The sequence below is a fragment of the Pleurodeles waltl genome, chromosome 11 (assembly GCF_031143425.1).
Source record: "Pleurodeles waltl isolate 20211129_DDA chromosome 11, aPleWal1.hap1.20221129, whole genome shotgun sequence".
Taxonomy (NCBI): Eukaryota; Metazoa; Chordata; class Amphibia; order Caudata; family Salamandridae; genus Pleurodeles; species Pleurodeles waltl.
In genome coordinates, this window is record NC_090450.1 from 3,074,510 (window position 1) to 3,087,268 (window position 12,759).

The window sequence follows — 12,759 nt, forward strand, 5'->3', positions numbered from 1 at the left end:
TCGGCGTTTAAGAGTTGTATCAGTGTGTGTTATGGTGTGGTCTGATTTCATGAGTTGTATCAGTGTGTGTTATATTGTGGTCTGATTTCAAGAGTTGTTTCAGTGTGTGTTATATTGTGGTCTAATTTCAAGAGATGTATCTGTGTGTGTTATATTGTGGTCTGATTTCAAGAGTTGTATCAGTTTATGTTACATTGTGGCTCGATTTCAAGAGTTGTATCAGTGTGTTATATTGTGGTCTGGATTCAAGACTTGTATCGTTGTGTTATATTGTGCTCTCATTTCAAGAGTTGTACCAGTGTGTGTTGTACTGTGGTGTGATTTAAAGTGTTGTTTCAGTGTGTGTTATATTGTGGTCTGATTTCAAAAGTTGTTTCAGTGTGTGTTATATTGTGGTCTGATTTCACGAGTTGTATCAGTATATGTTATATTGTGGTCTGATTTCACGAGTTGTATCAGTATATGTCATATTATGGTCTGCTTTCAAGAGTTGTATCAGTGCGTGTTTGACCATGCTGTTCACTCTCTCTCAGGTTTTAAATCCCTTCTATGCATTTGAGGCCTGCAGTTTGGCACTTTGGTTGGCTGTCGGTTACATTGAGTACTCCATCGCAGTCATTATTATGACACTTGCTTCCATCCTCTTCACAGTGCATGACCTTCGAAAGGTAAGCTCCACGCCACCAGTCCTGACACTAAACTGCTGTGTTTTGTTTTATCATGAATGTTGTATATTAACTCCTATTTATTAAGAGCTATAACAGTGGCAGGTTACAGTTGGTTCTTTGTTTAAAAATGTGGGTTGGGATGCAGGTAGGTAGGCCATGTGACATGATGGAAGGTGGCGGGACCTGCAGGCGAATTAATAATTATATTAGAGGTGGAAAGAAGTGGGCAGGTGATAGAGGAGGGTGCCCGTGTGAACAGGGGGAGAGAAAGCTAGCATGTTTTTACGAACTACTGTGAAACAAAAGGGGGTGGGATGGCTTAAGAAAGGCAGAAGAGGATGACAGGATGTGAGGTATGCTTGATGTACAGCTCAGGTGAGTTAGACTGCAGTGGAACTGAAAAAAATAACACAATACATATTCCTACAGTTCATCACTGACAGAGGGGCTGTAGCTGAGCTCACATGTTGTTCCTGTTGGATTTCTTCACAGTAGTTCTGTGTTCTGTGGTTCACTGAAAAGTGCTTATCTTACAGAGAGTATGCTCAATATGGTAGGTATGGGCTATTAGGACAAGCCAATGAGCAGAGCTGTAGACCTGAGTGGGTCATGTGGAAAAGTTGTATAACATGTCATAGGTCGGATCTGTTTATTATGAAAAGGTAAGACAAAAGCAGTATCCCTGAATTGTTTATTGTGAAAAGCAGGGATAAAGCCAGTAGGCCAGACTGCTTTACATTGTGAGCTCTCTGACAAATACAAAAGGAAAGAGTTTTATGTTGTGATCTCCTTAACAAACACCAAAGGCAAGGGTTTTACATTGTAAACCCTGTAACAAATGCATTAGGATGACGTTGTGTAATGTGAACTCTGACAAAGACATTAGGAAGGAATGTTACCTTGTGAACTCCTTGTCAGACACTATGAGAAGGAGTTTTTATTGTGACAAATGCAATAGCAATGAGGATTTCATTGCATACTCTAACACTGCATACTCTGTAGTAAGGGCTGTGTTGTATACTGTGACAAGTACAATAGGGTCTGGTTTTACAATACGACATTGTGAGCTTACTCACAAGTACAACGAGAACAAGTTTTACATTGTGAAGTTCTGTCAAACACCACGGGAAAAGGCTTTATATTGTCCTCTTTCTGTCACACACACCACTAATGATCTTTACACCGTAAACTCTCTGGCACATACAGAGTAAAGGAACTTTACATTGTCTGCTCCAATAGAAACGCCAAAGGATGGGGCTATACATTATCCTCTCTGTGACAGTCAAAGCACAAAGGGACTTCACATTGTAAACTCTGTGTCACATACATGTAACATGTCTGGTCAACCACAAACACCATAGGAGAGGGTCTTTACGCTTGTTTACTATCTGACAAATGTCATAGTCTGCCACCGTAAAGTGTTTGATATCTGTAGCTAAATAGTTAAAGCTCATGTCATTGTATGCTTTGAGTTTTCCTAAAGTGTGTGATGAATCTCTCTAGGCAGAGAAACATGTTCATGCAAGTTTATTCATTTTCACTTTAAAGAATGCAGTGTTTCTTTATTGATTATTCAATGTGGTGACAAAGGCAGGAGCTCTTTCATTTTACAAGCACCATGCCAATAACATCCAAGTAATGCCAGACAATCATTCTTCTGGGGCCTTCCACCATTAGCCCTGGTGAAAGTTTACACCTGCCCTACATCTCTATCACTACCTTTCCCACTTGAGCCAAACAATAAACCCATTGTATGAAAAGTTTGAGAACCGCTATCAACTTTGTGGGCTATCCTTGGATCAGTTTTGAAACATATGTCAAATAAGATTTGCGTTTGAAGCTCCTTAGATATGATTTGAAAATACTGGATAAAATCATAAGTCTATGGTGAAATGTAACAGAAAGCGTTATCAATAATCATTATTGCCAATACATTACACAGACTCCAGATATATGAAGAAAGTGAATGTCTTCTAATACAAATGGTGAAATAATCATCTTTCTCAGACAAACTTGATTACTGCTATTCCTGCATCATCTACTTGGCAATGAGAGAACTGCTTCTAGTATGAATAAGGAGTTGAGAACTACTACATTCCATAGACCCCTTCCCAGCTGCCCCCCAATGGCCCCTAAGTTGTTAATTGGTTTAATCTTGCTATGAAAACGTGAATAACATAATGTGTGTCAGGGTATAATCAAAATGTATTGCCAATATTACAAAATACTTGCTGTCCGAGAGGTCTCATTGATATCAAAAGCCTCATTTAGAATTTGGATTGTAATTAAAAACCTGCCATTTTCTAGAGGCATGATGTTTTAAAATAAAAACAATTCATGTTCTGTTACTCCTTTTAACAACAGACTGATTACATAAGCCTTAATCCTCTTATAGAAATATACCCCCAACTACACTTTTTCAGAGGTGTTAATACATCAACCTCCAAGTTATGAAGGCTCTTTTGCCAACATTGTGGCTGTCTTGTTGTCACCGTACCTCTTTCAAGCCTCAAATTTCACAGTCCTCTGTGATTTTAATTCCCATAAAGACAATAAATCGGAGGAGGCAGCAAATCAGCTTTTGGTAGAGATGCTCACTTTAAGTCTATCCCTGGTTTTCTAATTCTACCCATACTGCAGGGCACATCCTGGATCTTATCTTTATGAATGCAGACAATCTTTACTGCGCTGACCCCTTTGCTACTTATCTAGAGTTTCAATTGAGCAATTCAATTTCCTATTTTCTTGAAAATTCCTAAAACTAAAAACAAAATCATGATTGGCTTATGTCCACCCTGAATCCCAATTGGCAAGAAACTATTTTCTCTCTAAAGTAAGTGCAATCACTTAGAAACAAAATGACACAATACCACTGAAGAATCAGATAAAATGATACATCACTCAGCAAATAAAACCTATCATAGAGAGATCAAACTGACAAAATCCACTTTTTATACCAGTAAGATATTCACTGTTAATCATCCCTCAAAGAAATGGTCTTCCAAACTTAATGTGATGCCACATCCCACCTCAATGACCCAGCAGATTCCACACTCACATTCTGCATGTGGTTCAAAAGTTAATTATTTTAATGACAAACTCAGGGATGTTGGGGTTCTTTTATTGAATACTATAGCATTTTTTCTCCTCAACTAAAATCAGAGAATTGCCCATGTCTTAAACAATTTCTACTCATTTTGCTCTTGCAGTGCAGAATCTTATGCTTAAATGCAAACTGGTTCACCAGTGAACCCTGGAGCTCCTTCGGTTCATAAACTAAGAGCTAGTACAATCTTTCTGGTGCTTTGCATTATTCGCAACTCTTCTATCAATTCAGCAAGCATACCTGATGCACGGAAACTGTGTATGTGGCTCTCATTCTAAAGAAGAGTGATGCTGAGCCACAGGTTCCTTCTAATTATAGGCCCGTCTCATTGGTCCCCGCTGCTGGATGCTGGAAATGCACATCAACTATCAGCTCTAGGATTATCTTGAATCAAGCAAATTACTTGATTCATCTCAATTTGGTTTCCATGCTCTCACAGCACAGAGTCGATTTCGCTGTCAATGTTAGAGCTTCCTAAACACTTGTTTGACAGGGTAGACACTGCTGTTCTAATCAGATAATTTTTATCTGCAGCTTTCAACGCTCTTTGTCACTTAATTCTTATTTCCAGATTGAGGGAAATAGCATTGAAGGGTCTGCATTAATCTGGATTTTAAAATTTCTTAACTAACAGATCACATTTACTGTATCCGCCTCCTTTTTCCTTGGCTCTCACTCTCTTGGATTGTGAGTACCACAGGGTCCATCAATGATTCCAAATGTTTTGAATACCTCTATGACCCCCGGGGAGCTCTGATCCAAGGTTTTGTATTGAGGGTACTGTAGTACGCAGACTAAAAGCAATTGATTGTGTCATTAACTCACAATACCTCTCCCGGCCACAATAAGTTCAGACAATGTCTCCTCTCAGTTGTATCTTGGATGAACGAAAAACATCCAAAGTGACTGATAAAACTGAATTAATGATTGTCAGGAAAATAAAATGTCTTTGGAATGATCAGTGATGGCCATCACAGCTGGGCACACCTCCCTGCTGAATTGATGATGCTAAAAACATGGGCTGAAATTTGATCATCAGACCACATATAAAACAACAGATTTTAACAGTTTTTTCCACCTGTTCAAGGTTGCTTAATAATCTTTGCAAAGTCTTGGACTTCCTTTCATTCAATGTAATAATGTACCGGATGGACTATTTGAAAGCTCTATATCTTGCTCTTCCAATGAGACTCATAAATGAAGTTCACCAGGTCCTGAACTCACAGCTAGGCTACTCCTGTGCCTTCCTAAACACTGTTCCTTATCATCAAATTAAAAAAACGCCATTAGCTCTTGATTAATAAGCGGGTTCATTTTAAAGTCCTATCTAATGTATATATGGTGGGTTATTAGTCAGGCCCATTTGGCTTTTAGATTATGGGGGTAATTTTGACCTCAGCGGTCTTTTTTGAAGACCGCCGAGGGACCGCTGTGCGGAAGACCGCCAGTGGTGGCGGTTTGCCGCTCGGCCTATTATGACCATTGTTAGCTCTCCTTCCTTCAACGGACGGAGAGCCGCCAACAGCCATACTGGCGGGAGGCGGGGAAGTGGAGGTTGCTCCACCTCCACCGCCACGGCAACAGAACACCGCCCAGCGAATCACGTCCTGTGATTCGCCGTGGCGGTGTTCTGTTGGCGGTGTGGTGTCGGCGGAGCTGCCCCCATGGCTCCCGTCCCCTCCCGGAGGATCGTCGGACCAGGTAAGTCGATCGTCCGTGAGGGGAGAGGGGTGGGGGGGTGTTGTGTTTTGCGTGGGTGCATGGGGGTGTGCGTGTATGTATGTAGAGGGAGTATGTGAGTGCGTGTCTGCTTGCGGGGGTGTTGTGTGTATGGGAATGAGTGCGTGTATGTCTGTGGGTATGTCTGTATGGATGTGTGCATGTATGTTTGAATGTGGGTGTGCGTCTCTGACTGTGTGTGTGGATTTAGGCATGTATGTCGGCGTGTGTGCGTGTAAGTGTGTAGGTGGTGCCTGCGTGCGTGTCGTGTGGGTATGGGTGTTGTGATGTTGGGGGGAGGGGTGGGGAGGGCGTCCCTGCCACCTTTGGGGGGTGGCAGGGGAGGTGGGGGGGTAGGGGAGGGAGTCAGGGTGTGGGTGGGGGTTGGGGGAGACCCCTATCTGTGCCAGGGAAGGAATTCCACGGCGGTAAGCCGGGTCCAAATACCGCCGGCGGTCTAGTGACGGGTCTCCAGCCCAGCGGTCGTCTCCGCCCTGGTGGGCGGAACGGAGAACCGGCGGATGACCATGGCGGTAACTGCCATGGTCTTAATTCCACAAAGTAAGACCGCCAGCCTTTTGGTAGTCTTACAGCTGGTTCTCCGCCTTCCGCCAGGGTCATAATGACCCCCATTGTTTACATTTCATTCCCCTGCTAGATTACTTAGATCCTCTTATTCCTGCGAAATCTTACCTCCCGGTCAGTGGCTCAGCAGCAGTGGTGGGAGCCAAATTATGGAATACTCTTCCTGTATCCCTCAGATCTGAACCAGATTAAGCAAGATTTTAAAAGAATTTGAAAACTTGTCTCTTTGTAAAAAATCGATCTTCTTAGCTGACTCATTCTCTCCAGATGGACTGCCCAATCATCCCACTTTTACAACTTGGGTTTTTAGCTCCTTGATTCTCCTTGAATTCCTTGATTCTCTATTCTAAGCATAAGCTGCACTTTATAAATCATTTTTCAATTTTAATTTTCAAAACATCTAAATAAAGAGTTGAATCTACCCCCTGTATTTCCTCAACCACAGGAATAGTATTGTGGATGAAATTCAGATGTATCCTACTTTATATTTAGAGTTTCTTCCAGAAACGTGGAGAGTAGCAGGTCCATTTAACTCTAAATGAGGCTTTGTGTCTTCTTGCTGTTTTGGTGGAACACAAGGCCAACAACTTCAATGAGGCATCATCTGGAAAAACTGATTTAAGAGAGTGTATATACTGGACAAAATATTTTGCACACCTAGGAGTGGGTTTAGAGTTTGCAGGATGTGGGAGATCCCCAGAGAATTGAAACTTGTCCTCTCCTTCCTGTTTAGAGAGAATGAATGCCTATACATTTGTGCAATGTACTGCATTTGCCAAAATCTATATCTGGACCTTGGTCTATTCTAACTTCCTCTGAAAGAAATCCATAATGGAATCCTCCATCTCTAAAAGAAGGTATGGATTCTACTTGAGATATGGAGGTGAACATTATGAAAAAAGCCTCTTTGACTGAAATTCTAGCAGAAAAGAAAAAACAATGGAACACCTGTTTTTGTTGGTTTTAGGACTCTAGGTACTTTACCACTGTTGACCAGTGCTAAAGTGCAAGTGCTCTCTGTCTAAATGTATTGGTGATTGTTTCCATGATTAGCCTATTAGATTTACTAGGAAGTCCTTAGCATGGGTCAATAGAGGTGCCCTGGGCCTGTAAATCAAATGTTACCTGCAAACGTGCCTCAGACCTCCCACTGCAGTGTCTGTTTGTGCAGTTTTGCACTGCCTATTTGACCTGGGAAGTGTACCCACTTGCCAGGCCCAAACCTCCCTTTTTACTACATGTAAGTCATCCATAAGGAAGTCCCAAAGCAGCCCCAGTGGCAGGGTGCAGTGTATTTAATAGGGAGGACATGTACCAGTGTGTTTTACATTAAATACTGCCAAATGTGTTTTTCACTATTGCAATGCCTATCTCTTATATAGGTTCACATGGGGGTAGCTTTAAAATATCTTTTAAGTGTAATTTCCCATTAGGAACAGGAAGAGAAGTGGTGTTTGCGGTCTCTGAACTCACAATTTAAAATAACATATTTTGGTAAAGTTGGTTTTTAGATTGTCTGTTTGAAAATGCCACTTTTAGAAACTGGGCATTTTTTTGCTTAACCATTCTGTACCTCTGCTTGGCTGCTGAATATACATCTGGGTCAGACTGACAGTTGGGCTGCTTGTGAATCCACTCTGCACACTGACACAAAGAGACCTGATGTGTGTCCTGCATATCCTGATGAGTCTTTCTGGTGGAGAGTAGGAGGGAGTAGCTGACACATGCACCAGAAAGAGCTGTGGCTGTCCTCACACAATGCAGACTCCAATCCCCTATAATGTGTCTGGGACAGGGCAAGGAAGAGACAGAGTATTGTGCGCTACTAAGACTTTCCTTTGAAGTTTGCCTAGACCAAACACAGAAATGAGTATACGTATTGGACTGCTGTCCCCACAACTTCAGAAAACGTCTTGATCAAGAGGAACCTCTGCCAGGGAGAAGAACTAGATTTTTGAGGAGGACCTGCCACTCTGCCTGTGCTTTGCTGTGCTACTCTGCTGCTACTAATTCTGCCCTGGGAGTGAAAGGACTGGACTTTGCTATGTATCCTGCTTATGAAGAATTTCCAAGGAATTGGACTGAGCTTCCCTCCTATTAAGAATTCTCAGGGACATGAAAAACTTCACCTGCCAGCACCTGGGTACTCCCGCTGAGGATCCTGACTTGCGAGGTGGTGCCAATCCAGTTCCTGGGCCCTTGGGAGTGAAAGCTGGCCTGAAACCAAAAAACAACAGGCACACCGACTCTGGACGACTCCAGAACTGGTGCAACTGCAAAACTTTGCCGCTGCCTGTAGACCGAAGTGGTGGTCCCTGCTGGAGTGCGACAACCCCGACCAATGCCGCAAGCCCGATGCCGCCATAGCCCCCCTGAAGTCCTGTGACATTGTGAGTCCCAAGTGCTGTGTCACTGACGTCCGTGACACCCGACTCCGCCATGGCCCCTGTATCCCCATGGCATAACCGTGACACTGAGGGGTCACCCCATTGCCTCTTTACCCAATAGATTCATCGACCCCACTGGATGGTAAGGAACAGACACCTTGCCCCAATGCTGAATCACCTCCCCTGTTCTGCAGTAAGGAGCTGACACCGCACCGGATCCATCAACGCCTCACCTCCCCAACTCCGTGCATCTGCTTGTTTTTCCTCGTTACCAAAGGTACTGTACCTGGCCGTCCATGTGACCCCGTGACCACCACGCCCTCCTCGTGAGTGGTGATGGACTGTTATGAACAACTCAATCAACGACGTTGTGATAGCCCCAGTGGGAGCTATTGTGTTTCTAAGTGTTTTTATTGGGATTTAGGCCCTCATTACAACTCTGGCGGTCAAAGACCGCCAGGGCTGTTTCGTCGAAAGCACCGCCAACAGGTTGGCAGTGCTTCCTTGGAATTACAACCGTGGCGGAAGCCATTGGTACCGGTGGTTGTAGTCCCCCAGGGCAGCGCTGTAAGGGCAGCGCTGTTTACAGCGCTGCCCAGGGGATTACGAGTCCCCCTCCTGCCAGCCTTTTCATGGCGGTATGAACTGCCATGAAAAGGCTGGCGGAAAGGGGAGTCGTGGGGCCCCCTGCCACTGCCCCATGGAGCTTTTCACTGTCTGCATAGCAGACAATGAAAAGCGTGACGGGTGCAACTGCACCCGTCGCACCGCCGCAACACCGCCGGCTCCATTTGGAGCTGGCTCCCGTGTTGCGGCTGACATCCCAAACTAGGTTTCCGCCCGCCAGCCCAGTGGGGGTCTCTAAATGGCCACTGCGGGAGTGCAGGCGCATAGGCGGCCGCACGGCGGATACAACCCGCCAATGTTGTAATGAGGGCCTTAATCTTTTAAAATTAATGTCTTTGCTTGTGTATGATGGATTTTGTTGTTTTGGTCTTGTTTGATTTAGATAAATATTTCCTATTTTTCTAAACTGGTGTGGAGTCCTTTTGTGGTGTTTTCATTGTGTTACTATGTTTGTAAAAATACTTTACACATTGCCTCTGAGATAAGCCTGGCTGCTCATGACAGGCTTCTAAGGGGATGAGCAGGGCTTATCTGAGCTGTGTGTCTCCCTTACCCTGACTAGAGTAAGGGCCCCTACTTTTACAGGGTGAAAACCGACTGCCAACTTGAGACTCCATTTCTAACAGCTGCCTTGGTGATATGCCCACCAGATTTAGATACAGATGGTCCCATAGACTGTAACCTTCCTGAGTCCCACTGACTCTGCCATGGATTCCCATCCGACACCACAGTGCCTCATGAAATAGTGGCTGGTGGCAGGACCCCAGCCACACTTGCTGCTGTGCGGATTTGGTTGTGCCTTAGTGACAAGCAAAATGTGGAGGTCCGACCTCCAAGTCTGACTTGGCAGATTCAGGGGGAAAGGTGGTGAAAACTCACCTTTTTGCCCATTCCACGTGTGATTCTGGCTGGACAAGACTGGACAACACCCTCCATGCTACTGCCATGGACCACAAAGAAAACACAACCTCCCTGTTGTTGGACATGGAGGTAGATAACCCCTATTGCCTGTGTACATGGGTGGGGGTCACTACACATGAGCTCGGGACCACTGCAGACATGTACATGTCACAGTATTGTTTTTAGATTACTGTGACATCAATATGTTGGGGACATAAGTGGGTCAGACACCGATGGGGACACACTGGTGCACAACATATATCGCACATAACACAAATGTAATTTTGGTGTCGGTATTCATTGGCAAATTAATACTGGCACCGCAATGATGGTAGATTCACACCTGTCAACTCTGTCCATGTGTGCCCATTGCAAGGGGACCTGTAGCTTTCATGTGGTGCTTCGAGTTGTGTGTGTGAGTCAGTACATATATGTGTGTGTGTGATGTGATTGCCTGGGGGAGGTGGAGGGAGCTGGAGTGGGTCCTGTGGTTGTGTCAGTATGTGTGCCACCTGCCTATGGCATTGCTGTTGTTGTGCATGTTGTGTTGCTGCATGCAACATTCAGGCGAAAAAGTTGTGTGGTGGTCATTGTCATGCGTGTATTTGTGCTTGTGTGTGCCTGGGTTTTTGTAGATGAATGAGTATTTGTGTTGGTTGTTGTAGTTGTGTAATATATGGGTGCTGTGCCAGTTGTGTGTCTATGTTGTGTAATGGATGTAGGTCAAGGTGTGTCTGAAGCATGTCTGTGTTGTTGTGGAATGGCAATAGATACGTGTGAATATGTGGTGTGGTTTGTTGTGTGTGATACAGAGGGACACATATGGCTAAGGTACAGTGTGTGTTTGACTTACCTCTGTTCCACAGACACTGCCATTGTACAATGTCCATTGGGTCCCGCGATGTCCTCCCTCCATCAGCAAATCGCCGCCAGTGCACCACCTGCAGGACTGTAGCTTCTCAATACGGTGGGTGGAATGCCGTCTACTTGACGTCTTCTCGGGTCCAATGCTGAGGTGGTTTGGCAGGAACACCACTGAGATCAAAATCAGGTCCTTCATCTTTTAAACACTAAAACTGACTGCAAGTTTAGGGAAAGCCTCTCTATTGTCCTTTCTTTTAAGAGACCTTCATGTCTTGCTTGCATTATGATTAGAATCTCTAATGTAGTGAACACCACTGGGCCACAAGGGTTCAATTGAACTTAGTGAAAATAAAAGTAAATCTTGTGGCCCAGAATTGTCTGTAAAATTCATTGATATGATGAGATAACTGTCCAATTGTAATAAAAGAAAGAGAGTCTGCCACCCAACTTTCTTGGGATTTTTTTTTAAGAGTAAATGAACTACTGTTATTTGTTCGTAAGCATCTTCTGCAACAATTGAATCTTGCTTTGTAGGGGCCTCCTTTTTGGAGAAAAAAAAGGATCCTCATCGGTGGCTGAATTAAAAACTGTGTGCCCCTCTGTTTGGCATAAAAAGGTTTAATACTAGAAACTTTGCCAGTGGACCTTGGAAGAAGACGGTTTGCCCTATCCGGCCCATCCAAAATGTGTGGGGCAGATACTTTACAAAGATGATGTTTATCTTGGAAAATATATGTCTGTACACAGGAAGAGATATGCTTGACAAAACAGTCAACAAACAATTGACCATTGACAGCTGACCTAAAAAAAAATCTCCATTATTGAGCAAACTTAGGATTGACTCTCATAAGTAATGTCTTCCTTCAATCTGTTGTAATTTCTGCATTGGTATCCCCCAACATGTGTATCGGTATTTGGCACTCTCTAAGTGTTTTCCCTCTTTTGATAAAGAGTCAACCACAGCTGGGTCAACTTCTGTTAATACCACCAATTATTTTAGGTAACTGGTCTTGGACATTCTGCCCTAATATTTGTTTGTGTTTGATTTTTCTAAAGATCTCCTGATCCAATGATCTATAAATTGGGGAATAGAGAGAGAAGGAGCCCACTCCCTTGCCTGACCTGTCGTAGATTATCACCTCAGGTTGAAATAAGGGGATCTTTAGTAGTCCAAATAACCCCACTAGGGCCTGTGAAAGAATCAATTTGTGCGGAGTCCCCATGGTCATCATCATCATCTGTGTGATGGGGAATAACTGAATCAGATGTGTTAGGGAGAAGGGATCATTTGATGATTATTGTCTCCAAAAAGGATCACTGAAGAAATATACTTTCCTCACCTTCTTGGCAGTAATATAAACCAATTCATTTTCCTTTGAATGAGATGGAGTTTCATCATCTCTTCGCTGAGATGCCTAAGGCAAACAGCCTGTTAAATAACAGTGTAATAAAGGTAGAAAGTCTATGTTTAATGTACACACTAATAATCAATTACAATTTCGATGTCCAAATATATTTGTATTTCCTTCTTGCATCCCTTAGTGTATTATAGAATTGAATAGATCCTTTTCTAGCCAGGATAGGAAAAAAAATATGGGAACAGAAATCCTTTGGAAACAGGACTGCTCCAGTTATATGATAAGAAACAACGTTGCCATCTTGAAAAGCTTCACTGAGAGAGAGGGCCCCAGGGCAGTGGCCTTCGGAGTGGAAATTAAAGGAATTAAAAGGGTACAGCAACAAAGTTGTGTAATACTTCCCAAGAGACGCACAAGCTGAGAGCAGAAAAGGAAGCTAGAAGGCTTGAAAGACAGAAAGGACTCTGCACACTCTCTGTCCTAATGATTTCAATTTCCACTACTCTCTTGAGAGAACCCTAATCGGAAACACTGTGGTACTGAAC

At 43.6% G+C, this 12,759-nt stretch overlaps 1 protein-coding gene across 2 annotated transcripts in view; it reads left to right on the forward strand.

The window, feature by feature from the left end:
* LOC138265204 (probable cation-transporting ATPase 13A4) overlaps positions 1-12,759 on the forward strand; it is a 229,913-nt gene that overhangs the window by 44,323 nt on the left and 172,831 nt on the right. For both annotated transcript variants that reach the window (XM_069212751.1, XM_069212752.1), the window contains exon 7: positions 534-668. In XM_069212751.1, coding sequence (XP_069068852.1) covers positions 534-668 — 135 coding nt within the window. The remainder of the gene's footprint in view (positions 1-533; positions 669-12,759) is intronic.